Source organism: Blastocystis sp. subtype 4, assembly GCF_000743755.1.
Source record: "Blastocystis sp. subtype 4 strain WR1 chromosome Unknown seqid_0020, whole genome shotgun sequence".
Lineage (NCBI taxonomy): Eukaryota > Bigyra > Opalinata > Blastocystidae > Blastocystis > Blastocystis sp. subtype 4.
In genome coordinates this window covers 1-23,013 of record NW_014569527.1, presented here as the reverse complement: position 1 = coordinate 23,013, position 23,013 = coordinate 1, and the positions used below count along the sequence as shown (strand labels likewise).

The 23,013-nt window shown below is 41.3% G+C and overlaps 20 protein-coding genes across 20 annotated transcripts; 9 read left to right on the top strand and 11 right to left on the bottom strand.

The window, feature by feature from the left end:
* Nucleotides 1–43: 43 nt before the first annotated feature.
* JH06_2625 (methyltransferase) lies at nucleotides 44–1,460 on the top strand (the record flags this gene model as incomplete). The annotated part of the gene is given in 5 exon segments (XM_014674010.1): nucleotides 44–228; nucleotides 259–787; nucleotides 818–1,126; nucleotides 1,142–1,384; nucleotides 1,410–1,460. 5 exon segments carry the CDS (start codon nucleotides 44–46, stop codon nucleotides 1,458–1,460), a joined length of 1,317 nt encoding a protein of 438 aa, XP_014529496.1.
* A 59-nt stretch (nucleotides 1,461–1,519) lies between these two features.
* Nucleotides 1,520–1,841, bottom strand: JH06_2624 (histone H4; the record flags this gene model as incomplete). Its single annotated transcript, XM_014674009.1, is given in 2 exon segments — nucleotides 1,520–1,590; nucleotides 1,610–1,841. The coding sequence occupies 2 exon segments, from the start codon at nucleotides 1,839–1,841 to the stop codon at nucleotides 1,520–1,522; spliced, it is 303 nt and encodes a 100-aa protein (XP_014529495.1).
* Nucleotides 1,842–1,958: 117 nt separating this feature from the next.
* On the top strand, nucleotides 1,959–2,529 carry JH06_2982 (histone H3; the record flags this gene model as incomplete). Its single annotated transcript, XM_014674026.1, has 2 exons — nucleotides 1,959–2,019; nucleotides 2,063–2,529. The coding sequence occupies 2 exons, from the start codon at nucleotides 1,959–1,961 to the stop codon at nucleotides 2,527–2,529; spliced, it is 528 nt and encodes a 175-aa protein (XP_014529512.1).
* Nucleotides 2,530–2,656: 127 nt separating this feature from the next.
* On the top strand, nucleotides 2,657–3,059 carry JH06_2983 (hypothetical protein; the record flags this gene model as incomplete). Its single annotated transcript, XM_014674027.1, has 3 exons — nucleotides 2,657–2,761; nucleotides 2,793–2,874; nucleotides 2,905–3,059. 3 exons carry the CDS (start codon nucleotides 2,657–2,659, stop codon nucleotides 3,057–3,059), a joined length of 342 nt encoding a protein of 113 aa, XP_014529513.1.
* A 1,259-nt stretch (nucleotides 3,060–4,318) lies between these two features.
* On the top strand, nucleotides 4,319–5,638 carry JH06_2984 (hypothetical protein; the record flags this gene model as incomplete). Its single annotated transcript, XM_014674028.1, has 5 exons — nucleotides 4,319–4,358; nucleotides 4,393–4,481; nucleotides 4,506–4,623; nucleotides 4,654–5,018; nucleotides 5,048–5,638. 5 exons carry the CDS (start codon nucleotides 4,319–4,321, stop codon nucleotides 5,636–5,638), a joined length of 1,203 nt encoding a protein of 400 aa, XP_014529514.1.
* A 656-nt stretch (nucleotides 5,639–6,294) lies between these two features.
* On the bottom strand, nucleotides 6,295–6,961 carry JH06_2985 (mitochondrial protein translocase family; the record flags this gene model as incomplete). Its single annotated transcript, XM_014674029.1, has 4 exons — nucleotides 6,295–6,425; nucleotides 6,457–6,582; nucleotides 6,614–6,754; nucleotides 6,787–6,961. 4 exons carry the CDS (start codon nucleotides 6,959–6,961, stop codon nucleotides 6,295–6,297), a joined length of 573 nt encoding a protein of 190 aa, XP_014529515.1.
* Nucleotides 6,962–7,302: 341 nt separating this feature from the next.
* JH06_2986 (hypothetical protein) lies at nucleotides 7,303–8,203 on the top strand (the record flags this gene model as incomplete). Its single annotated transcript, XM_014674030.1, is given in 5 exon segments — nucleotides 7,303–7,317; nucleotides 7,358–7,695; nucleotides 7,714–7,837; nucleotides 7,868–8,074; nucleotides 8,105–8,203. 5 exon segments carry the CDS (start codon nucleotides 7,303–7,305, stop codon nucleotides 8,201–8,203), a joined length of 783 nt encoding a protein of 260 aa, XP_014529516.1.
* A 45-nt stretch (nucleotides 8,204–8,248) lies between these two features.
* On the bottom strand, nucleotides 8,249–8,638 carry JH06_2987 (39S ribosomal protein L41; the record flags this gene model as incomplete). The annotated part of the gene is made up of 4 exons (XM_014674031.1): nucleotides 8,249–8,290; nucleotides 8,325–8,377; nucleotides 8,423–8,549; nucleotides 8,582–8,638. The coding sequence occupies 4 exons, from the start codon at nucleotides 8,636–8,638 to the stop codon at nucleotides 8,249–8,251; spliced, it is 279 nt and encodes a 92-aa protein (XP_014529517.1).
* Nucleotides 8,639–8,740: 102 nt separating this feature from the next.
* Nucleotides 8,741–9,693, bottom strand: JH06_2988 (phosphoglycolate phosphatase precursor; the record flags this gene model as incomplete). Its single annotated transcript, XM_014674032.1, has 3 exons — nucleotides 8,741–9,365; nucleotides 9,397–9,482; nucleotides 9,514–9,693. The coding sequence occupies 3 exons, from the start codon at nucleotides 9,691–9,693 to the stop codon at nucleotides 8,741–8,743; spliced, it is 891 nt and encodes a 296-aa protein (XP_014529518.1).
* A 97-nt stretch (nucleotides 9,694–9,790) lies between these two features.
* JH06_2989 (glyoxylate reductase/hydroxypyruvate reductase) lies at nucleotides 9,791–10,848 on the top strand (the record flags this gene model as incomplete). Its single annotated transcript, XM_014674033.1, has 2 exons — nucleotides 9,791–9,841; nucleotides 9,874–10,848. 2 exons carry the CDS (start codon nucleotides 9,791–9,793, stop codon nucleotides 10,846–10,848), a joined length of 1,026 nt encoding a protein of 341 aa, XP_014529519.1.
* A 43-nt stretch (nucleotides 10,849–10,891) lies between these two features.
* JH06_2990 (hypothetical protein) lies at nucleotides 10,892–11,701 on the bottom strand (the record flags this gene model as incomplete). The annotated part of the gene is given in 5 exon segments (XM_014674034.1): nucleotides 10,892–11,141; nucleotides 11,171–11,253; nucleotides 11,283–11,456; nucleotides 11,487–11,663; nucleotides 11,678–11,701. 5 exon segments carry the CDS (start codon nucleotides 11,699–11,701, stop codon nucleotides 10,892–10,894), a joined length of 708 nt encoding a protein of 235 aa, XP_014529520.1.
* A 739-nt stretch (nucleotides 11,702–12,440) lies between these two features.
* JH06_2991 (hypothetical protein) lies at nucleotides 12,441–14,021 on the top strand (the record flags this gene model as incomplete). The annotated part of the gene is made up of 5 exons (XM_014674035.1): nucleotides 12,441–12,593; nucleotides 12,625–12,837; nucleotides 12,867–13,001; nucleotides 13,032–13,205; nucleotides 13,236–14,021. The coding sequence occupies 5 exons, from the start codon at nucleotides 12,441–12,443 to the stop codon at nucleotides 14,019–14,021; spliced, it is 1,461 nt and encodes a 486-aa protein (XP_014529521.1).
* JH06_2992 (phosphatase) lies at nucleotides 13,887–14,502 on the bottom strand (the record flags this gene model as incomplete). The annotated part of the gene is made up of 2 exons (XM_014674036.1): nucleotides 13,887–14,347; nucleotides 14,412–14,502. 2 exons carry the CDS (start codon nucleotides 14,500–14,502, stop codon nucleotides 13,887–13,889), a joined length of 552 nt encoding a protein of 183 aa, XP_014529522.1.
* A 16-nt stretch (nucleotides 14,503–14,518) lies between these two features.
* JH06_2993 (phosphatase) lies at nucleotides 14,519–15,126 on the bottom strand (the record flags this gene model as incomplete). The annotated part of the gene is made up of 3 exons (XM_014674037.1): nucleotides 14,519–14,590; nucleotides 14,633–15,055; nucleotides 15,088–15,126. The coding sequence occupies 3 exons, from the start codon at nucleotides 15,124–15,126 to the stop codon at nucleotides 14,519–14,521; spliced, it is 534 nt and encodes a 177-aa protein (XP_014529523.1).
* Nucleotides 15,127–15,440: 314 nt separating this feature from the next.
* Nucleotides 15,441–16,423, top strand: JH06_2994 (protein MEI2-like protein; the record flags this gene model as incomplete). Its single annotated transcript, XM_014674038.1, has 7 exons — nucleotides 15,441–15,461; nucleotides 15,493–15,555; nucleotides 15,587–15,620; nucleotides 15,652–15,972; nucleotides 16,002–16,160; nucleotides 16,191–16,300; nucleotides 16,331–16,423. The coding sequence occupies 7 exons, from the start codon at nucleotides 15,441–15,443 to the stop codon at nucleotides 16,421–16,423; spliced, it is 801 nt and encodes a 266-aa protein (XP_014529524.1).
* Nucleotides 16,424–16,815: 392 nt separating this feature from the next.
* Nucleotides 16,816–17,232, top strand: JH06_2995 (60S ribosomal protein L35; the record flags this gene model as incomplete). Its single annotated transcript, XM_014674039.1, has 4 exons — nucleotides 16,816–16,854; nucleotides 16,888–17,001; nucleotides 17,035–17,127; nucleotides 17,158–17,232. 4 exons carry the CDS (start codon nucleotides 16,816–16,818, stop codon nucleotides 17,230–17,232), a joined length of 321 nt encoding a protein of 106 aa, XP_014529525.1.
* Nucleotides 17,233–17,295: 63 nt separating this feature from the next.
* Nucleotides 17,296–18,063, bottom strand: JH06_2996 (hypothetical protein; the record flags this gene model as incomplete). The annotated part of the gene is made up of 6 exons (XM_014674040.1): nucleotides 17,296–17,515; nucleotides 17,545–17,645; nucleotides 17,674–17,747; nucleotides 17,783–17,837; nucleotides 17,868–17,990; nucleotides 18,022–18,063. The coding sequence occupies 6 exons, from the start codon at nucleotides 18,061–18,063 to the stop codon at nucleotides 17,296–17,298; spliced, it is 615 nt and encodes a 204-aa protein (XP_014529526.1).
* A 47-nt stretch (nucleotides 18,064–18,110) lies between these two features.
* Nucleotides 18,111–20,209, bottom strand: JH06_2997 (phosphatidylinositol 3,4,5-trisphosphate 3-phosphatase; the record flags this gene model as incomplete). The annotated part of the gene is given in 7 exon segments (XM_014674041.1): nucleotides 18,111–19,265; nucleotides 19,298–19,395; nucleotides 19,437–19,777; nucleotides 19,807–19,860; nucleotides 19,877–19,918; nucleotides 19,960–20,177; nucleotides 20,189–20,209. The coding sequence occupies 7 exon segments, from the start codon at nucleotides 20,207–20,209 to the stop codon at nucleotides 18,111–18,113; spliced, it is 1,929 nt and encodes a 642-aa protein (XP_014529527.1).
* A 1,430-nt stretch (nucleotides 20,210–21,639) lies between these two features.
* On the bottom strand, nucleotides 21,640–21,994 carry JH06_2998 (hypothetical protein; the record flags this gene model as incomplete). The annotated part of the gene is made up of 3 exons (XM_014674042.1): nucleotides 21,640–21,699; nucleotides 21,731–21,880; nucleotides 21,926–21,994. The coding sequence occupies 3 exons, from the start codon at nucleotides 21,992–21,994 to the stop codon at nucleotides 21,640–21,642; spliced, it is 279 nt and encodes a 92-aa protein (XP_014529528.1).
* Nucleotides 21,995–22,102: 108 nt separating this feature from the next.
* JH06_2999 (mitochondrial import inner membrane translocase subunit TIM17) lies at nucleotides 22,103–22,734 on the bottom strand (the record flags this gene model as incomplete). Its single annotated transcript, XM_014674043.1, has 4 exons — nucleotides 22,103–22,188; nucleotides 22,219–22,485; nucleotides 22,521–22,634; nucleotides 22,668–22,734. The coding sequence occupies 4 exons, from the start codon at nucleotides 22,732–22,734 to the stop codon at nucleotides 22,103–22,105; spliced, it is 534 nt and encodes a 177-aa protein (XP_014529529.1).
* Nucleotides 22,735–23,013: the final 279 nt, after the last annotated feature.

The window sequence follows — 23,013 nt, the reverse complement described above, 5'->3', positions numbered from 1 at the left end:
CTCAAACACTCGCAGAATATTCTTGTAATGGCACTGTCTTTGGATGAAACGGTTGTATAAAGAGACGTTACCAACATATAATGAATATATTCATGATGATAATCCCTATCGAGAGAATCCCCCAGACTTTGCTATATTAGCCAAAGACTATCCCGAACTTAGACCGTACGTTGTTTATGGAAACAATGGAAAGGTGTTTTACAAGTGGTCAGAACCGAATGCAACAAAGTGATGCTAAAATGAAGGGTTCATGAGTAGAACCCTCACAAAAGTCTTGCTGAAACGAGATTTTGGATTAGAGTGGGATATGCCTGATTCGCACTTGGTCCCTGGTTTAACAGGAAGAATCAATTATATTAACTGGATCCAGGAGGTTCTGAATTTAGTTCCACATCCAGGAGGTTGTTCAGGAAAGATGGAGGGAGTTTCTGCAGATGCAACAGCTGAGGAGAGAACCCATCCAGATGAAGTACCAGTGAATGGAGTATCTGAAGACACAACTACGGACAAGGAAGCACTTACATCTGTTGAAGGTCTTGATGTAGGCACAGGAGCCTCCTGTATCTATCCATTACTGGGCCACTCTCTCTATTCGTGGAAGTTTATGGCAACGGACATTGATCCAGAGTCAGTGGAGTCGGCAAGGAAGATCGTAGTGATGAATCATCTTGAGGATTCAATCCAGATTCTTCAACGTACTCCTGAGCAACCCCTTCTCGAGGGAGTTGTGAAGGAAGGGATGGCCTTCTGTATGTGTAACCCTCCTTTCTTCAGTTCTATTGATGAAGTCAGTCTGAGGAGGAGGTCTGAGGACTAGATTGAAGGGAACCCGCTGACAAACAGTGAAAGTACGAGAAGTGAGATGATCACAGAAGGAGGAGAGGTGGGATTTGTGAGCCGATTGGTTCAGGAGTCGATGGAACTTCGTGACATGGTTCACCTGTACTCTTCTCTCCTGGGACGAAAGCGTTCTCTCCGTGTGATCTTGCGTCTACTCCGTGAACTGAATGTTCCCAGTGTTGGCTCGACAGTACTGTATCAAGGGAAGACATGTCGATGGTGTGTGTGTTGGTCATTTGATCCTGCCTATCACACCGCTTTTGAGGCAGATCCAGTTCGCTTCAAGGTATTTGGTAGGAAGAAATATGCTTCTCAACGACATGAAGTAGAATTCAGTGCTAGTGAGGAGGAAGAAGAGATATGGAATCGCATCGATGAATTCTGTAAAGGATGTCAAGGTATTCAAAGAGAAACGTCTGATGAAATTCAAGTGAGTGGATTCGTATACCATTTTCCGCTTCTACCTCACCAAGAAGAGAATCCGTTGACTGAAGAATCAGTCCGTTTTTCTATCTCTGTGGATGAAGTAGAACCTGAGAAATGTGTAGTATCCTTTCATATCCTTGTAGGTGCAGCTATTCTTATTGATCATAGGAAGGAAGCAGGAAGCTGTTCTTTAAAGTGGCTGAACACCTGCAGAATGATATTCTTCGAACTAATCGACGATGGCGACGTTTCGTTAAACAATAGTTTCTTCTACAATGTCCTTGTTTGCAACAAACAAATCCTTTGGTACCAAAAAATACCAGTCTTGTTTAGTATCCAAAACCGTACAGAGTCTTACCCTGACGCTTCAAAGCATACACGACATCCATAGCAGTCACAGTCTTTCTCTTGGCATGCTCAGTGTAAGTGACAGCATCACGAACCACTCCATCCAAGAAAGTCTTCAGCACAGAACGAGTTTCATCATAGATCAGACCACTGATACGCTTCACACCTCCACGACGAGCCAAACGACGAATAGCGGGTTTCGTAATACCCAAAATGTTATCACGCATCACCTTGCGATGTCTCTTAGCACCTCCCTTTCCAAGTCCCTTTCCTCCTTTACCACGTCCAGACATTTTAAGTTTTCAAGTGGATCAAAATAAATATGATGATTCTGATATCATAGAATGATAAAACGTAATTCGTTAATTCTAGTTTGCTCCAGATTATTGGCTAAGATCCGACTAAGTTTCATTCTGACCAATAATTGTCTTCTAATTCGCCCTCTTAGTATTTTGTTTTCTGCCGCGTTTTTTTAACTCATCATATTTATTTGATTTGAACAGATCGATGGCTCGTACTAAACAAACTGCAAGAAAGAGCACAGGAGGAAAGGTCCCTCGTAAACAATTGGCTACCAAGGCCGCTCGTAAGTCTTCACCTGCTGCCGGAGCTGTGAAGAAGCCCCATCGTTACAGACCCGGAACTGTGGCTCTTCGTGAGATCCGCAAGTATCAGAAGAGTACCGAACTTCTGATCCGCAAGCTCCCCTTCCAGCGTTTAGTGCGTGAGGTTGCTCAGGACTTCAAGAACGATCTCCGTTTCCAGGGTTCTGCTGTGATGGCTCTTCAGGAGGCTGCTGAAGCTTATCTTGTGTCTCTGTTTGAGGATACAAATCTGTGCGCTATTCACGCCAAGCGTGTGACTATCATGCCTCGTGATATGCAGCTTGCTCGTCGTATCCGTAACGAGAAGTAAACAAGCTCAACCATACGTTATTGGTTTTATATATTTGTACCATACGTTTTGGTGTTTGTTTAACGAACTGTAACAATCATTATAGTTTGCTCCATTACTTATTGTACTTTTGGTGTCCAACATAAAAATGGCACCCTGTAACGAGGATGAAGAATGGTTGCAACAACAAATTGAAGAAACGCTTGATTACATGACCTTCGCCTGTAATCCCGAAACAACAGTTTCAGGATCAGTAGGGTTGTCGTACATTCCTCATTTTCTAGATGGGTTTTTCACTTCGTTCCCAATCTGGGAAAGATTATTCGTTTGTACTATATATTGAAAATACAGAAGAAGGAAAGAAAGGTAGGCCTTGTTTGGTACTGTTTACTGTAGCCTATGGACGTTTTGAGAATCCAGACCATGCAGATATTCTTGCTACCATCCCAGCTGAAGATTTTATCAAGATTTACAGTGGGGAAATTGGTGTATCAGGGATTACAAGAATGGTTCTTCGAGGGAAGTTTTCTGTATGCTGTATTGTTGACTGATGATCATAAAGGTTCGAAATTATGATTTGAATGGAGTCAACAGGTTTATGGGAGCATTCGACTTTTCTTCTCAGAAATGGCAGGCCTATTATGCTCACTGCAATTTGATAAAGGAACAAAAGCAAAGAGAGGAGAACCGATTCTTTCGGAAGGTTCATCCCCTTCACTTGGGTCCAGTCAATCCGTTGTATCATGCACTAACTGAAAATCCAGTGTTTGCTAATCTCTGTATAGTATCTGTCTTGTTTTAAGTGTAGATTGTGAGGTTCATTCAATCCCTTCTCTCAGCGAGTTTCTGAAGACGGGATTCTTAACGAAGTTGGATGTGGATCGCATTCCAACGGTTTATTCCTCTCGTTCTCTACCTTTGTTAGAGTCAGTACAGACAGAGGAGGAGGATGAAGAGAGTGTAACACTACAGCCTGAACTAGTTGAATCAGTTCAACCATCACAACCAGCTCAACCTCTCCTTTCAGCTGTGACCAATGATACCTCTCTGTATGATATGGAGTCACCACCATCAGGGCAATCCACATTTCATAACCTTCCTCTTCATCGCGTCCTAATACAAGGGCTGGTGAATACCATCAACAATATGAAGCAATTATCGGAAGCAGAGGAGCGAACGATTGGAGAACGAGATCCAGAACTATGTTCGATAATTGATGATACAATAGAACAGAGCTATTGTTCCTTGCTCCAACGAACATTGCCACAACAGGAATTAGAGGACCTTCCTCAGAATGTATTCGAAGATAGTGATGTATCTGTATTCAATGATGAAGCTCCTGTAAGAAATGGATGTAATAATCAAACATAGCTCTCCATCTTCAACGGATTTGATGAGCACCTGAATGGAGAACCACCTTTTGAATTGATTGGGAAGGTGTTCAAGTGGCCTTTTCGAAAGCGTGTCCACAGTTGCGAGAAGTCGAATGAAGAATCTGGTATCCAGAAGTCGTGAAGTATCTTTATGTGTGAATGAAGTGATTTCATGTGTTTTCTCAACATAATCCATGTTGTTGTATTCTAGGACAGAATAAATTACAATACAATAAATACTATTAGAATAATTAATGACTATTAATTACGACTCCTTTTAATGCATCTTAATTGACAAGGATTAATCATGTCTCCCAACAACCATTCATTAATTCTTCACAATTACTTCATTGTATGAAAGGATTATTCCACATTCCAAAAACTGTTTCGTAAATTAACAGATCCTCATAACTGAAGATAATCATACCATATCTCCAATGATTCTCCTTTTTGCATTCCTTGGCATTCTTGGAAGTGGTATATCTGTTTCATATATTCTACTGATATATAGCAGCACATACAGGTCATTGTAAGTACTTTCAGGGGATTTCGCTTTGTAATGGATCTGATGAGAGTCAACTGAATGAGATATTCGTAAGGGTTGTTGTTTTTGCTGATCATTAGAATTGTGATGCTCTCATTGATTCTGCAATAACTGGATTTTGTGTGTGTGAAGACAACTGGAAAACTAAGACTGCTTTGTGTGGACATGAGCCTTTCTCATGTTCAAGTCAATGCAAAGGTGGTTACTTTATTAGATACTCATAAATAGCTTGTCAGGGGTGGAAGGCAACTGTAGGATGTTCTCCATATGGAAAGCGTGATATCACTCATGATCTATCTTGTTTCGACGTTGTTCCCAGTTCAATAGCTGGATTTTGTGCCTGTGAAGATGGGAAACGAACGGCATATTCTGACTGTCGTCATCCACCTTTTACATGTGCAGAGAAATGTGCTCAACTTCCTCAGCGTTTCTGTGACTCCTATGATCCTTCATTGCGCTCAAATTCTGCATCAGGATGCTCAAATGAGTTGACTCTCCAGAATGACATGTCTGAAGAGGTTGATGTCTTTCAAGTGAATGATAATGGGATTGATATTTTCATATTGGCACTTCCAAAGCATATTCGCTATACTGTATTCATGTTCATATTATGTTGACCTAGTTTCGTCGTATCTGCCTCCCGTTTGCTCTGCGTGTGTATTCCAGATCTACAAGCAAGCTTCTGCTTCAGTATTCGTCGAAAGAATCTCTTGCATCTTATCTATCTATCAAAGATTGTTACGCAGAACCTTCTACACTTCTCTCTCCTGTTCACTACAAGATCAAGTCTCCTGCTGCTTCCTTTGAATTTCAGTGGGGTCGTGTAGTAGGAAAGAATGGAGGCCACACTGATACACCTGATCAGACGTTTACTGCAACAATGGATTTGGTTTCAATGTATCATTCCACACTTCAGTCCTTTAGTAAACTCTGTTCATATGAATCAAATTTAGCTTGGTCACGCGATATTGAGTGTCCTGTCTGCTCTGCTATTGCTCTCAAAAATACTGCTGTACGCTGTCCGCGTTGTCAAGGAACAGGGATCGAAGTGATTCAACATACATTGTCACCTTCAGTTCACCAAACCCATCAACACACATGTCCTCTCTGTGGAGGTTATGGTCACATTCATCAGAGTTCTTCCTATATTTGTCCTCGTTGTAACGTAGATATGAGTCTTCTCTTCCATCTAGAATACTCACGTCATTCATGAGGTACTTACTCAGTCAGTATCGGTGGTTGAAGGCACTCCAGAAGGATATCAAATTGTGTTTCCTGATAAAGGCTCTCACTTGCCATTTACGAAACCGTCGAGTGTTATATTCACAATTCATTATCTCATGCCAAAGCCATTTCAGATCCGTGAGAATGTTCTATGGGCTACCATCTCTGTAGGCATGAGGGAAGTTGTTCAATCTAGCTTGCGATTAGTGAGTTAACCTCGCCTCTTCCTCATTCCCTCATCACACCAATCGGACACAACCTCACTGTGGTCTACACTGGAGGTCCATTATCTCCTGAGTCAGATACACAGGCCATTGAAGGAGAAGGACTCCCGATCCTAGGAAAACCTGTTGTGTGTCGTCAGTTCACAGTGACACACAGCTCGAATCCTCAGGATCATCGACCCCGTCGTTGTGATGAGAAAATTCCTTCGTATTTAGAAGGATACTGTGAGTGTGATGGACGACGCGTTCCATATCGTGCTTCGAGTAGTGGATCTTTGTTAACATGTTTAGACTATCGTTTGAGTCATACACGTATATGATATGTAGAGTTATGTGGACACACAGCTAGAGGGGATTTAATGGTTGAGTTTATTCTTGAATCTGTACTTTCGACTGTTTGCTATTCAAACAAAAGAACCAACTAAATGAACAATACATGAGCATTACGCTGGCTAACGCCCAGTTTCGGGAGAAGAGTATTCTGAGAAAATCGAATTGCAGCAACGACTCCCATACCAATCAAACCAGCAACAATGGAACCACGTAGTCCCGCTACATGTCATCTCAATGCATTCAACGGTACCTGTACATTTGAAAACAGCACCACTTGTGAAACCACAGACCATAGGTCCGAAGTAATCACTCCGGCGATTCAAATTATCGAGATGTACCTTTTCGCCCGCCTTCTCGGAAAAGGCGTACATAATGGCTAAAGATGAGAAACAATATCTCCAACATACCTAGAACACCCAACATATTGCCCAACGTTGATCCACGCTTAGCACTGTAATTCAACATACTGTTGAAGCGGATCTTAAAAGTGGTACTAGGCGACTTCTTAATTCCTTCCAATGCTCCATAACTTCCTCCCACGACCAAACCTAGTCATCACAAGAAAAGAGAAGAACTCTACCTGAGAGATAAAGGATAGCACAATTATGTGACAGACGCTCGTTCCATTTTCTCTGCATAGTTGCTCCTCCAACATAATCAGGAGCGTCGTTATCGATCATACCAAGCATAGGAGACAACTTCGAATAGTCGTAGTCGCCAGTAGTGCTATCAGGAATACCAAAAGGGTTGCTCATGTTCAATGGATAGAGGGCAATGTTTCATTCCGAACAGGAGAAACGGAGAAGCGAAAACGGGGATGCGAATATACTAGCGGACGGTTGGAACTTCGCCGATATCACATCTTTGAGAAAGGATTTCGGTAGATTGCTCTAATTCTGGATCGTAAATTCGACTGGGAGTGAATATAATTGATAGAATCCGTTTACCTTGAATTCAATTTGACTTAACGGCATCAGTATTATGGAATCACAAGCGTATGGAACGGATCCAGTTTGTTCATTTAGTAGACAATTATCGGAAGAACAACTGGACGTTATTCACCAGCTTCTTCTCAAGAGTCCTCCTGGAGAACTTTATGTGGTATTGGAAGGTAAAACTTGTTGGAAAGAAGATCAGTAATAGAAATTAAGGATCTCCTGAATGGAGTTGATATTCCCTCTTCTTTTCTGGAAAGCACATTAAAAGAGTATAACCTTACAAACAATGTCCTGGTGGATGTAGAGGGATCCAAGAAACCCCTTCTTCTTGTTGGATCATTAGATGATGATCGCAGTATCTATCCGGACGTATCAAATTGCAAATGCTTTCAATTCGACCATCTTACAAATGTCGTTGTTCAGGAAGTGGAATACTTGGAACCCGATTGTCATGAAACCATGAGGGAGTTGAAGGCAGGAATGATTGAAGAAGGCAATAAGTATGTCAACTCTCGTTTCTGTAGTCGCTCCGGATTCTTGTTTGTCTTTAAGTGAGACTTCATTGGTAGTGTGGGCGTGGATGGCGATCATATGGATGTTATTATCGCAGGAGAGATGATTAAACTACGTAGTTATTACTCTGGTAGATGGGTGAGTCGCTATTCGTTGGATGTTTCGAGTGACACCATTCATGTAAGTACACATTCTCTTTGTAATGGACAGATGGTGGGGATGGTAGACATTGCGTCCCATTACTTTGAAAATGGAAATGTGCGAATGGAGGTTCACAAGGACATGAATCCTATTTCTATTGCATTTGAAGGTAATCAGACGCCCAGTTCTGTGTTTAATGCTATCGCTTCCTTTGAAGATGAAGTGCAGGAAGGGTTGTTGGCTGCCTTCTCGTCAATGAAGCAAGACTCATTAAAAGTATAGCTGGAGAAAGAGGGTTAGGAATAGGAGTTCCGTCGTCAGTTGCCAAAGACGCATCAGCACTTCACTTGGATTGTAAATGCTCACAAGATGGCGGACACAATTAAAGAAACACAGCGACAGTGATTTTTATGGTGTTTGTAACAAACAAGTGTTCTAAAGCAACAGTCTCTATTTTACCTTTGGAGTTGAGTATGCCACATATGGTTTCAACTACAGCATGACTATTACACCCTAAATGCCAAACCTTGAAACCAGTCAAATCAGGAACATCCAGAACAAGACTCTTCTCACTGAGTACTATATATCTTCCTAAACATGGTCATCGTGAATGGAAAAGCGTACCATGTGCTGTATGTCTTCCAGCCGATCTACACCCGTTTCCCTTGTAATACTCTCGATTTCCTCGTTTCGGAGATAGTGGGGTATTCTTGGGATATGAGGTTCCCAATGTGAGCTTATTGAAGCGCAACTAGGCATCACAACAGTTATAGAGCTAATTACAGCACCAGCCATAGGTCGGAGTACGGACCTTCCTAAAACACTCAGAAAGGAACTCATGAAAACAAAATGTGATTGCAGAAGAGTAGATGTCAACAAACAATCCTTCGAAAACACTAGCTGTAGAATCTACAGGGCGTATACTTCTAAATGCACATGGAGCTAAAGGAAAGATTGGAGATCAGTAATGGAATTGGTATACACATGAGGGGCCAAAATCCCTTCTGCCTTCTGAATAGCCTCTTCGGAAGTAATTCCAGATAATACACACATAGAAAGCACTTGATTCTGACGAGCGAATGCAATATCTGTGTCCAATCGGTCTCCAACCATCATTATCTCCTTACGGTGAATATCCGGATGACTCTCCAGAATTAAATCAATAAAGACGCTATTCGGCTTCCCGATCACGATATCTGGTTTCTTTCCACAAATAGTACTGATAGCAGCCACCATACAGCCACTACCTCCAGAAATAACGCCTCCTGCATTCGGATATGACCCATCAGTGTTTGTAGCTACAAACATACACTTTTGGTCACGAATATAAGCAGCTGCTCTACTCAGCTTGACATAGTTAATAGCACGATCCAAGCCAACGACTACGGTACCAATTGACGGATTCATTGTCCGCAGTACACTGATGTCTTTTTTATCATTGTCTTCCAATCCACAACAATGAATTCCGACGCCTTCCAACTCTTCAAAGACACCTTGTTCTCCAACAACATAGGCATCTTTGTTGAGTCCTTTTGAAGCCAGATATCGGGCTGTAGCATAGGAAGATCTAGAAATAAGGAAATTGAAAAGGCTTTGACGTGATCACTTCATCGACTGAGGAGTTAATCCCCATATCCTGTAGTTTTTTTGCTGTTTCCAATCTGCTCTTTGTGGAGTTATTTGTCTACATATCACACCAATTCTTCAAAACACACTAGATAGAAGACTCGTTTTCCCATATCCTTTAGCTTGTTGAGAGTGTCAACAGCTCCGGGAATGGGTTCTTTTCCCTTCCAAATGACACCATCACAATCAAAGAGGAATACGCGGATATCATTGAGTAGTTGACGATCCGCCACAGTAAGACGATGTTTCAGGAGAGACACAGTTGCCATGGAATGTACTGACAGTTTCATCGATAATTGGGGAAATGAGGGCGTTTCTCGTTCCCTGTTTCCCTAATCCAGTACATGCATAATATTTCTGATTGCCATGCTTGCTCCTAAGTTCGTTCGCGCTTTCGCCTCAGCTGCTAAGCCCAAGGTGAGGATTTCAAACTGATGGTGATGAAGTAGATTCTGGTTACGAGACAGATTCCTGCCCCCGCCATGAAGATTCTGACTGACGCTCCTGTGGAGATCGTCCACTGGGATTATCCTGATAAGGCTATGCCCAGAGATAAGCTCCTTGCTGCCGTCAAGGGATGCGATGCCTGTCTGTGTATGCTGACTGAGAAGATCAACGCCGAGTTCTTCGAGGCTGCTGGCCCTCAGCTTAAGACCGTGGCCACGATGTCCGTCGGTTTCGACCACATTGATGTGCCTGAGTGCAAGAAGAGAGGTATTCTCACTGGATACACTCCCGGTGTGCTTCATCACACTGTAGCTGAGCTTACTGTTGCGCTGCTGCTCGCTACCACTCGTCGTCTGAGCCCTGCCATTGATTCCGTCCGTAACGGAGGATGGGGAACCTGGGAGCCTCTGGGCTACTGCGGAACTGATATCTATGGAAAGACTCTGGGTATCTGTGGTATGGGAGAGATTGGTCTTGAGGTCGTGAAGAGAATGCGTGGATTCGGATGCAAGATCATTTACTCTGATATCCGCCGCAAGTTGGACTGGGAGAATGACTACCAGATGGAATATGTGTCTATGGAGGATCTGTTGAAGAGATCTGATTTCATTTCCATCCACACTTCTCTGAACCCTCACACTCGTCACATGTTTAATATGGATAAGTTCAAGCAAATGAAGAAGGATGCCATCATCATCAACACATCTCGTGGTCCTGTGATTGATCAGGAGGATCTCACCAAGGCCCTTCAGCAGGGAATCATTGGTGGAGCTGGTCTTGATGTTGCCGAGCCTGAGCCCATGAAGGCTGATAACCCTCTGCTCAAGATGCCCAACGTTGTGATTCTTCCTCATATTGCCTCTGCTTCGATCGCTACCCGTACTCGCATGGGAGAGATTGCCGCTGAGGTCGCTGTTAACGGTGCTCTGGGCAAGAGAGACTTCGACCCTAAGTGGATTGTCCCTAACAGCTTTTAAGCAATAACAATACACGAACTGTTTGTTAGAAAGTCGTTTATAGTTAACAAACAAGGGAAGATAGAATACAGGCAATAAAAGAGAGAGCACAACACAATAGCATTGTAGGAGATGCTCCAAACCGAGAAACTAGCTGAGGAAAGAGAGAAGCACCTAATGCTCCACCAAACTTCCCCATACAAGTACAGATCCCGTGAAATAGAGATAGTTGATGCTCATCAAAGAGAAGTGAGGGGAGAATGTATGTAGTGGAACCAGGCCCACAAGTGGAGAAGAAGAAAGTGAGATGATATCTAGTACTATATATCCTCATAATCAGTACAGTAAGAAGATAACATAAGAAGGGAAATGATGTCTCAGTCCCATGGTTACCAACATGAACAAGAAGGAAAGAATACCAAATCCCTATGATTGATAGTAATCATGATCCTTACAATCCGTTGAACAGACCGCACATCAAAATGACGGAATAACGAATGAACCACCAACTGACCAGGAACTCCGAAGAGACCCGCAAGAATAAGTGGAATAGTTACTCCTGCAGGCGAATCAGGAATAGGAAGCATGCTTCGAACAATCTCCTTGGATGAGAAGGTATTTCCGTAGGACTAGGAATCATTCCGCACATATAAGGTCACATTGAAATCATAGAGAAACCAGGTCACACCAGTGGCTATGAAGGCTCTCCATACTGGTAATGTTGGCTCAGCTTTCGACTCTGTAGCTGCTTCCTCCACATCAACAAGAGGAAGATAGACAACTCTCTGATAGGAGTAACAGAGAAGGATAAGAGAGATTAACGATGGAAGTGATGCCACTAATAAAATACCTTGCAGAACGGACTGAAGAGCATTGGGAAAGGCTTTCAAACAGAGATTGAATAGTACAGGACCCAACAGCTAGGAATGAGGGGAGAGATGGAAACAAACCCAACTGCTGCTCTGTAAAAGAAGCAGTATCGAACCTGTTGATGATACCTCCTGAGTATCTAGAGGTGGAATCGACTGGTGATGCTTACTTGAATCAGAGGTTCGAGTGTAGGCAATTGGAATACTTCCTCCACACCCAATACCCAAAATAATCCTCGAAACACCAAAAAGAAAAGGAATCCAAGAAGATGAGGCCCATAACGAAAACACTCTACAAATAATACATCATATGCTTATATTTCCCTGAGATCATCCCGACAAACGTAAGGGTAGTGGCCATAATCATCCCTTTATAGTAACCAAGGACATCACCAATGAATCCAAACAATAGAATTCCAATAATAGATCCATAGAGCCATCCAGAAGCAATAAAGGAGGTTGCTGCCTCGTCAAACTAGAATGGAGCAAAAGGACAAATTTGACATTGGAACAGAGTTCTTTCAAAATACGTATAATGATAGGAGTCACACTAAATAGAAAACCGTTTGTCATGGAGCCAAGCGACGAGATGATGTGTTTGGACGGCATCGCTCTTTTAGGATCAAGAGCATCCTGCCTACTAGCTTCGGACGATTGTTCCAGAATCATCGTAGCGATGGAAGAAATAGTGACGATTTCTGTCATCCTCCATTCTCTTTTACGATACATCCTATTCACCTTGGAATGCTTGCAGTTGCTTCAAAGAGATTTGCTACACTCTCTAGTGTGTTACGTACCTGTTCAACGTTTCGTGGGTTTGCTGAGGCCGTTAATTCGGATGAGTTTGAGATTGTAAAGAACATGAGTACATATCCTCTCTTTTCTGAGAAGGTTCAGGTTTGTATTGTCTGTGTCAATCACGTTTTAGTATCAAGGAAGTAAAGAAACAAATCTGAAGTATTTCAGGGGTTCAGATTGGATCAAGACAAGCGATAAGCTTATTTTTAATCCTGATGCAGAAGCTCTTGCTGATAAGATTCCCGGAAAGGTGGATGAAAACCTTTGTCTCCATGTCTCTGCACCATTTGAAGAGCGTTCTCTGTTACCCTCAACGAAGGGGTTTGATGCTGTGAAGGCAAATGTAGGGAGTGTCTAGCATATGTGAAATAGGTTGATTCATTCCTCGCCTCCCAACCCAACGTGTACGTTCAGGATGGAAAGCTTGGAACTACTCCTCGTTCGTGTGTGCATGTTCGCAGTGTCACCAATGATCCCATTGTTGCACTAGCCTTGAAAGCTCTTACAGTTGTTACTAAATCTCCTGATAACATGTAGTTCCCAGTGACAGATGTGAAGTCTAAGGAAGGGAACGAGTATCGTAACAATCTCACCATTTACGTTGCTCGAGGTAATAACAGTCTGGAAGAATGCGTGAACAGTCATCTTGTTAGCAATCATACATATACTTTAGTGATCAATGGATCCTGTAGTCTCCGTCAAATGATTGATGTGAACGTAATGAGAAAGAGTAATCTATAGGAGATTGCTGATGCTGCTAACAAATTGTTTTATCACAATAACCGTGATTTAGCTGATCTCACTACAGGAGAGGCATCTGCCAAAGACACAATCAACACTGTAGTGGTTCCTTGTTCCTGTCTCCGAGCTAAGAATAATGTCTCGACTTTTCTATTCTCAGATTGTACGGACTTCAATCATATCTCTCACAAACACTTGGATGAGATTCATAGAAATGCTTTCAATACTGGTTCATTATTCTCTCTGGATCATACTGTGATTAGCAATAATATCGTGAATGGATTGTTTGGAGGAGTTCAGTTAAGCAATCGGATTGGATCATTAATCCCCCCTACAGAATCTGTATTTATCAATGATAGCATATTAACAAGTACTATGAATGATAAGACGTGTACTCTTCCATCAACATTGGTATTCATTCAAAATGCTACTGGTATGAAAGAATTGAATTATGGAGATTTGAGGAAGTTGGTGAAAACATGGACACAGCCAGATGATATGAGTGAGTATCTGTTGGCATGGACGAAAGTGTGCAAAGCTGAATGCTTTACAATCAGTTATACGATTATGAAGGATGTGATTACAGAGATGGAATCTATTGAGTATAATCGGAAGGAGAAATATTGTGTTTGTTATGAAAACATATTGCAATCAACCTTCTCTTCCCAAGAATACAACAATGATTGTAGTATCATCTACAACCTTTTCTACATCAAACCATCGTTTCCATGCTATTGTACACAGTCTGTCTACAGCATCTTCAGGTGTTTCACAATCCTCAATTAATGCAATCACTTCTTCTGAAGGAATAAACTCCCACAGGCCATCAGATCCCAATACAATCACTCGATCTTCCTCAGTCAGTGTACGTTCGATCATTTCTGGTGTAGATACAACACCCACAGAATGAGCCACAGTATCACAGAGAGAACGTGACATGGCCAGACCCGGAATATCCTGATCCTTCAACCATACACGGGCAGGTCCATCATATCCATCATCATACTCCATAGCAAATACACGACCTCCTGCCTTTTCAATACGTTCCTTCTCTTCAGGAAGGCCTGGTTTATGGTCATGCGTCAATTCTGTTACTACATATTCTTCACCCACTTCAGATGCCATTATCGCTCTACACGTCAATCTCTAAACACACCTATACCTCGAATCACCAACATTCAATACTATCAACTGCGAGCCACGAATGATGCACACAACCGCAGTAGTTCCACTGAAATCTGTTTTGATAAAACGACTTTGGATGCATTCTTGTTCCACTAGAACTAATGAATCCAAAGCAGCTGTTTTGAGGTCAGTTTTCCACTTTTCATGTTGTATAAGATGATTATAAAATCCTGTACAGATAAACTACTATAAGAAATCATCCTTATCCCTACTTCACTAATACAATGTCCATGTTCTCCATGACCATCGAATGTACCTAGAACAAGTGTCTTTGTTTCATGATCCTCTCGGATTAGCATATAATCCTGATTCACCTTTCGAGGATTGTAAGGAACATATCCTTTCTGAGATTTACCTGCAAAGGAACCGATAAAGAACGCTTCGTCAGATTCCTTCTCTTGAACGGGTGTTCCACCATACCCATCGACAATACCAATGTCTTCAATACCATCGAGACTCACATCGTGACCATCCACGGAAAGACGTCTTCTTGCTTTTGTTACAACCTTAGGATCCGCACTTTCAGGTGGTATTTGCGTTTTTGCTGATTCTTCTGGTTCTTTAACAACTTCTACAGGTTCAGTAGTGGATGTTGTTGGCGAATCGCTGGCATTCCCACTCTTTTTCCCTCTACCCTTTGGAATGACTCCAAGGACCAATATCTTACTGCAACAGACTGAAGGAATTTGGAAAATACAGAAGACATGAAAATGCGATAAAGTAGTGAACAATAATAGACTTGATTAGATTTGGATATTAGTCGAAGATATTGGCTCAGATTTCTGTGTGTTCTTTGGCTCATATTCCGCATTATTATCGAATCTTCCTGTTTCAATTGTTATGGGTTATTATTGTCTGAATGATTTTATTACCCTTCATTTTGGTTCATAAAAGAAACTTAAGGCAAAAGCATTTTCATGCAAATGCTATTCTAGGACGTTTCATTGCACAAGATTTTGTTCCTCCAGTCATGTATTCTTGCTCCATGATTCTCATTTTTCTTTTAGTCTATCTTTTTCTATGTATCCCTCCCATTCTTATGTAATCTCTGTCAGAGAGAATCAATCGTTAGCCATCTTCGTTTGATTTCCGTCGTGAAGTGCCCTTTGATTTTCCAAGACGCTCACTGAATAACGTACATTTTATCTAGCGATGATTATATTCAGAATAAACAGAATCATCATATCAACAACTCTTCAGGTAGGGAGTGTATTTTGGTATTTACAAGTAGATGTTGGCTATTATTCTCATTCGGCTATACGTAACAGTTCTTCCTATCCTGTTTTGTACTATACTTCGGATAAGTACTCACCAACGTGTCGCCAATCTTGTATTCTTAACCATGATGCTTTCACACATACTGGACAGGCGTATTCTTTTAACGGTCATCGTTATTCATCTAAAGGATGTAATTTTGCTAGTGTACCACCAATCTATCCTTCTGAGTCTTGTTGTCCACTTGAAGAGGTTGTGTATCCAGATCCTAACGTAGTTTCTCCTTATGAACACTCTTTTTTGACTCCTTATCCCATATTAGAACGAAAGGCTATACGTAGGTGTTCGAGCTTGTTGTGACATCAGCTGTTTCTCCCAAATATGATAAGCACTACTTGGAGTATCCTATCGATATTTCCAGTGTTGTGAATGGTAAAAATGAACGTCTTACTGTTATGCTTCGCAATGTTCCTAATCGTTATTCTGAAGTTGATTTGAAGAAAGTCCTTGATTTAATAGTTCCAGGTTGATGATAGACGAGTCCTTTATCTGTAGACAGTTATCGGATTGTTAACTTTCCTATTGATTCAAAGACGCACCGTAACCTTGGTTATGTTTTTATTGCCTTTAACAATAATTCTGCTTTATTCCGTTTTTACTCGCAAGTAAGAGAGACTGTTACGAGTGAGGGGTAGATGCATGATAGGTATTGGCCCTTTAGTAACAAGAAGAAAATTTGTCGTGTTTGCTATTCAATTGTAAGGATGAGTGCATCTTGTGAGAATTAGGATAAAAAGAAAAAATGATTATTCCATTATTCGATTGACAAATTTCATGATGCTCGTTATGTTTGTTAACGATCACTGTCTTCTTGTTTGTTGACAATTCTCTATACGGTGTCTTTTCTGTTTGTTTCCACAGTTCTTTAACTCTTTTCTAGTTTCATTGTGGAAATACTCCATAATTTGGATAAGAATATTGAATAGGGGGTTCAATTTCTATCACCTATATTGAATTAGAATTCAATTCATCCAGGGGGTTCATGGTCTTTCCATTCCTTCTCTTACAATAGATTTGTATAGATTTAGAGAAATGCGTAGGTGTTTACATTATTGGTACCTAATCCGTCGTAGCCAGAGTTAAGGCTGTTGAACTTCGTCAGAAGAACCGAGATGAGCTCATGAACGAGATTGAGAAGTACAAGAAGGAACTTTCTCAGGTAATTGCTAGTTGTCGGTGTTCTGATATCTAGCTGCGTGTTGCTCAGGTCACTCAGGGTGCTCCTGCCAAGCTTGCTCAGATCAAGGTTGTCCGCAAGAATATTGCTCGTGCCCTGACTGTGCTGAACCACCAGAAGAGAGCTGCTGTTTGTTTTGTCGTAGACTGGTTCATTCTGTAGTTGAAGGAGCACTACGCTCAGGCCAAGTATTTGCCTACTGACCTTCGTACTAAGACCACCCGTGCTATGCGTCGTGCCTTGACAGAGAAGCAGGTGCGTCCTTAGTGTTTTTGTTCATTGTAGGCTAACAAGAAGACTTTGCGTCAGCAGAAGAAGGAACGTGCTTTCCCCAAGAGATGTTATGCTCTGAAGGCTTAAGGAACGAAGTTGTAGTGACTCTATGTTCTCCGAATCATACTTCACTGTTTTTTTACAAACACCTTATTTCGGAAAGTCATAACTCATTAACACATTCACGACCTCCTCCCAATTCTTACAGCAATACATGCCCTCATAATCCTTTGGATTGGAGCGACGATTCCAGCCATAGATTCCAAAGAGAATAGGTACCTTTACTATATTTCGACACTCGTGAACATAGTTCCAATTGTCGTCGATCAAAACGGATGCGCCAATCCGCTCACACATCTCCCTTTTTGTTCTATTCATCAATTTCTTACGAAATCATACATCTTGTGACCATCTTGTGACCATAGATTACCTATGAGAACCTCCTTAATAAGACCATGAAAGTTGGAATCCAGCCATTTTAACGTTATTGCTTTCGTACACTACGAAATACCAACACTCCAAGAATACAGCGTGGCGTGAGGTGACAATATAAATATCAAACTTCTCACTCAGAGTCGTTAAGGCTTCAAAGGAACCTTGGACTAGGGGAATCTCCATCAAGATACATCAACATCACCTACTCCATCAACGAATAGTGGATCCTTGAAGAATGCATCAATAATCTTGGCACACTACATGTAACTCGATACATCGAATAAGACAGCTTCACGAGTACCTCCCCACACTTCCCAAAATGAATAGCTCGTAAAGTCATCGACAGTGAGATGTGTTCCATGACTTCGATTGTAGAAGATCGCCAGATTGGCAACGAATTGGCCCAAACACTATTCATCATTACAAACCTATAGATAGTACTTCATCTAAATCTAATCCAATTACAGGTTTCGCTGCCATCATCTCAAAGGAATAATGAACAAACAAGAAGCACTAGCAAGCTACTGTTACTATTCGGAATCACTCTCTAAGTGAATTTCATCATCTCCTTCATCGATGGCATCTAATTGTTCATCCTTGTTTTTTCCTCCATTATCTGATACATTCGAATTCAGAGATTGCATAAATTCTTCACTCTCATTCAATTTGCTCATTCTCATTCGTTCTCTTCTTTCAATATCAAGTTTATCACGGAATAACACCTCAGGCGACGACCCAGTACTGTTCACACTGCGTGAGGAAGGAATTCGCTCCACCTCCGGATCCATAGGTGATAATGCTCGTGGTGAACCCAGCTCCAACTCCCGTGACGACGACCGAGACCGTTGTGAGGTTGACGATTCTGAGTGTGTTCTATGCAGAACTAGTGTAGAGGTGGAAGCAGCAGAGGAGACACGAGAAATCAATGTACGCGTAGAGTGAATAATTTGAGAGGAAGCTTTCTGGAAGAGAGCCATTGGCTTTAATGAAGATTGAGGAAGAACATCACCTTCCTCAACAGTCAGCTCTTGAATACGTTTGGCACTGGCATCCTCTCGTAATCCTCGTCCATCAAAGTACAACCGAAGAAGTGAAGATGTGTCAATATCAGGGTCCGGTGGAGGAACTAATGATCGAGTAGAAGAATCACGAGAGAAAGAACGAGAAGATTCATCCATATCGACAGTAACACTGCTACTGTATAGATCAGAAGCTGCATCCATTGTAGAAGATAATGATGAAGAGGAAGAGGACGAAGAAGAACTTTGCGAAGATTTCGAGCAATCAACTTCAGCACCAGTGAATGTTGTGATTTGATCAGTAATGAAATCTGTGTTGAACCACACGAAATAACATGTGTCCGAGGTTAGATTGATTGCATGAACTTCCACTTTAACGTCACCTGATAACGTCAGAGGTGATGCTAATTTAGCAATAGCAATTCGTCGTTTGGGAAGGATCATCATATCCAGACTTTGAATAACATACTCATGTTCTTCTTTCAAAGTGCAATGAGCCAGAGCATCACAATAACTGGTTCGATTCTCGTCGCCAGAATTCTCAGGTAATTTGGTCAAATCAATCCGACCGGTCACTCGATCAACACCATATCCAAACGTGTTCTTCACAACTTTGACTACAAATCGGAGAGTTTTCTGTGCATCTCGTATCTGTTTCTCCGTGATCTAAATCTCATTCATTTACCCATCAATCTTACCAGTAATTCAATACATGTTAATTTGATTGATTCCCGCGGTAATAACAAATGATCAAGCATGAAATCATAATAGCAAACATAACGAATTTGTGAAGGACCTACGCATCACAATCGAATCTCCAATGATCACTTGACACACGTTGTTTCTTTACTTTTGTTTCTTCTTCTTTTGTTTCTACTTCCTTTGTTGTTCGTTTTTGTGCAAAGTAATCCAAGGCCATTTCAGGAGTACATTGAATCCCCAGCCGCATCAACAAACATGCTACCACCATTCCAGTGCGACCTTTACCACCTTTACAATGAACTACAATCACATTTGATGGATCTTGAGATAGCCATTCATTGCATTCAAAGATGATGGCTCTCAATTGTGTGAGTGAACATGGATTGTGATCTTGAATGCAGTAGTGAGTATATCTGCCTCCAAAACACAATGCTCGTTTCTTTCCTTTGTAATCTCCTTCTTCACAAAGATTCAAACTATAATTAACAAGGATCACTGGTCATACACCCAATAATGTCCCATATGCCGTTTATTCAGAAACTCTTCCACATCCGTAATACTGTTCCTCCAAACACTTTCCCATGCACTTCCAGGCCATGACATTGCTAATACACGAGCTACAAATCATTCACTATCTGAACGAGAACAGCTGATGTACGTAATGTCCAGATTCTTCTCCTTCTGACGAGATCGTGATCGATTGAAGATCCTTCGGATATCCTGTGAAAACAGTTGAATTACATCCTGAAGAACGATGTAATCTCGAATAAGACGAGCCAACAGAATCAAGGTGATGATTCCTCTGGTTACTTTAGATGAGATATTCACAATGAAATTAGCAAAGAGACTAACGAAAATAACTACAATATCTGCAATCTACATATTACTCTCGATTTCCATTGATACATCTTTTGCAAGATGGAGTTTCTGATTCACTAAACCACAACGTAATAACCAATCAAAAACGAATATGAAAGTGAGTGTGAGATAGACCGATCTGTGATTCAATTCATAAATGTATTCATTACGTCAAACGATAGTCGAAATAGAATCCTAACATTGCAATTAACAACATCAGAGCATCAACTGCTTGCAATATGACCAAGATGCCTCGATATACGTAATGACTACCAACCAAGCGTAACACATTCAGACAGGATTCTAACAATCGAAGGTATTTTTCTTTCGTTGAGTGGGGAGTTTCAATGTCTTCATCTGGTTCAACCAATAATTTGCTTGTACGAATGGAAGCTCTTACGACAGCACTATTGCTAGTGACAGGCTGATGGGTGATGGGATCAATCTTGACTGAAGGATTCACGAGTTCCTCCATTTCTCCAGTATTCCGCTGGATTACTCCATCTTCCACCAGACGCTGACAAATCATGGAGTAAATTTGAGAAAGAGTTACAACATTTGGATACACTACTTTTGTTGTATCTGAATACAATTTCTGTTCGAATTGCGTCCAATTAATCAACACCAAAGGAATGTTCTAGAATCGATTCTACACACAGTTCATACACGATCAACCATCAATTTGAATGCCTTACGAATGGACATCGTTCGAGGGACAAAGGGAACACGAGTCGTTGTTAAATTGTCTTTTGAAATGTCGTCAATGTTATACCCTGCAGCGATGTAATTGAAAACACTTTGGGAAGTAATTAACTCGATAGACGTATTCTTTCGAATCAAAAAGTTGTGAATACTACACCATTATAAGAATTCATTTCTTCCAACTGATGTTCAGTAATGTCTTCCAAAATGTCGCGCAATCTCGTTTCACTTGGAATGAGAGGAACTGAAATGGTAATTGCTCTTGCAATTGAAGTATTTAAACTATATGAAAGTCCCTAAATACCAATACAACAATTGTGTCCGTTGATCTCCTTCCGAAGTATTCTAAACCTATTAATCGTTTTGTAAAAACTACGTCTAGCGGTTGGAGGTCTGTATTCCTCATTTGAAGCGAAATGTAGGTAATCATCCTGTTTAGCTCACGAAGTTGGTTAAAGTACTCTCCCTGTGATATTGCATTCGTTTCTGCCATCGATTTGATATCGTACTACAATCCTCAACCAGTTCACAATACGAGCCTACACAAACACGATCCGATCTGTCGAATCGAATCCCAGGTCCAGCACTCATGTTCACGTCAAATTGAATAAGAATGAATTATTAACAGAATCTCCCCTTTTTTGAATTCATTTATCAACATCACAAATGAAAGGTATAGTCACAACGTACGTGTGTTGTGACCTCTCCAGCCATTTTGGACCACTGACGACATTCCTGATAGAATGGATAAACAAACAAAAAAGTATACAAGGGTCTCCTAATATCCTCCAACTTGTTCCAGTTCGCAGTCAATATGGTCACCATCTTCCATTCCCAACTAACACTGACTCTTTGCTTTCAATACCTACAGATTCCGGTGTATCATCCTGGCCAATACATCTTCCGTCAAACATGAAACGGAAATAACTCTGATCTCGTCCCATCTTTGTCGAGTAGTTCTTGAACACCTTCTTCATCTTTGTATTGTTTCTCACACGGAAATGAACAGAATTTCCTTCCTATTCCATAAGTGCCCAGAGTTCATTCTTCACGCTATCACACACACGAATTACAATAGTATCTTCTCCTTCAGGCTTAGAATCAGTATTCTCCTTTTTGGCAACAAAATCCATTTCGCTTAACAAAAAATGGAGTTGTTGTTCCCACTATGAAACTGCTGAAATTCCCGGCGATCCGCTTTCTCTTAAACAAACAATACAACGTAAACTGACCGAGACCAATCACATTCTTGGCTTCCCAGCATCTTGTTCGAAAACCCCATCTGACTTGACAATATTTGTACGAGGAGCAGCAAGAGAAGTAGCAGCTTTCAGTAACACAAATCACCAATTCCTACCATCAAAACCATACAATTCCATCATCTGTTCGTTGTACTTCTTTGTTGTATATGATGATAGCATAATGTTAAAACCCTCAATTAGACCCAGCAATACAGCTCCCTGAGCAAAGTTTCGTGCAAACACCTTTACACCTCCTCGCATAGCCAAAATACCTGCCGACAGTCCTCCGGCAATGATCGAGTTCCACACATCTTCCTTACGACGAATTGCAGAAAATGTACAATCACAAGCAGAATAGAGAAGACCCCAAATAGCAAAGTTTCCTACATTCTTAGATTCAGTTGCACAATCCACCTACCACCCAACACGGGAGCACGCGTCTTAACCGCATAAACCATTCCCTGAATGTGGGAGCCCTTTGGAGAATTACGGAAACCTCTAAACATGTGCCAAATAGCCCCTCCAATAGCACCTAGAATAAGAATCGCAACTACAACAGCTCTACCAATCATAAAGGCACCACCGGTATCGTCGACTAATCTATAAGGACATGGTGATCTTCCTGGATCCATAACGCTTGAAATTGGTTTCTCTTCAGTCGTTAAACGTGGAATCAGGGAAACTTTGGGTCGCCTTTTTCGATTCTTTCCCGCTTTGTTTTCTTGTTGCAGACTGAATTTGAAGTCGATAATACTGACCAACATGAAAAGAGGAATCCTCCGGACACACATTCGTTGTCTGTTCATCCATTGCATTCCAACAAACAGTTCAAAAAACACTCTATTCCTCCTTCTCGTCCACCTCAGGAGCCTCTACTCCCTTGCGCGCATAGAACTCATCCAGAATGTCAG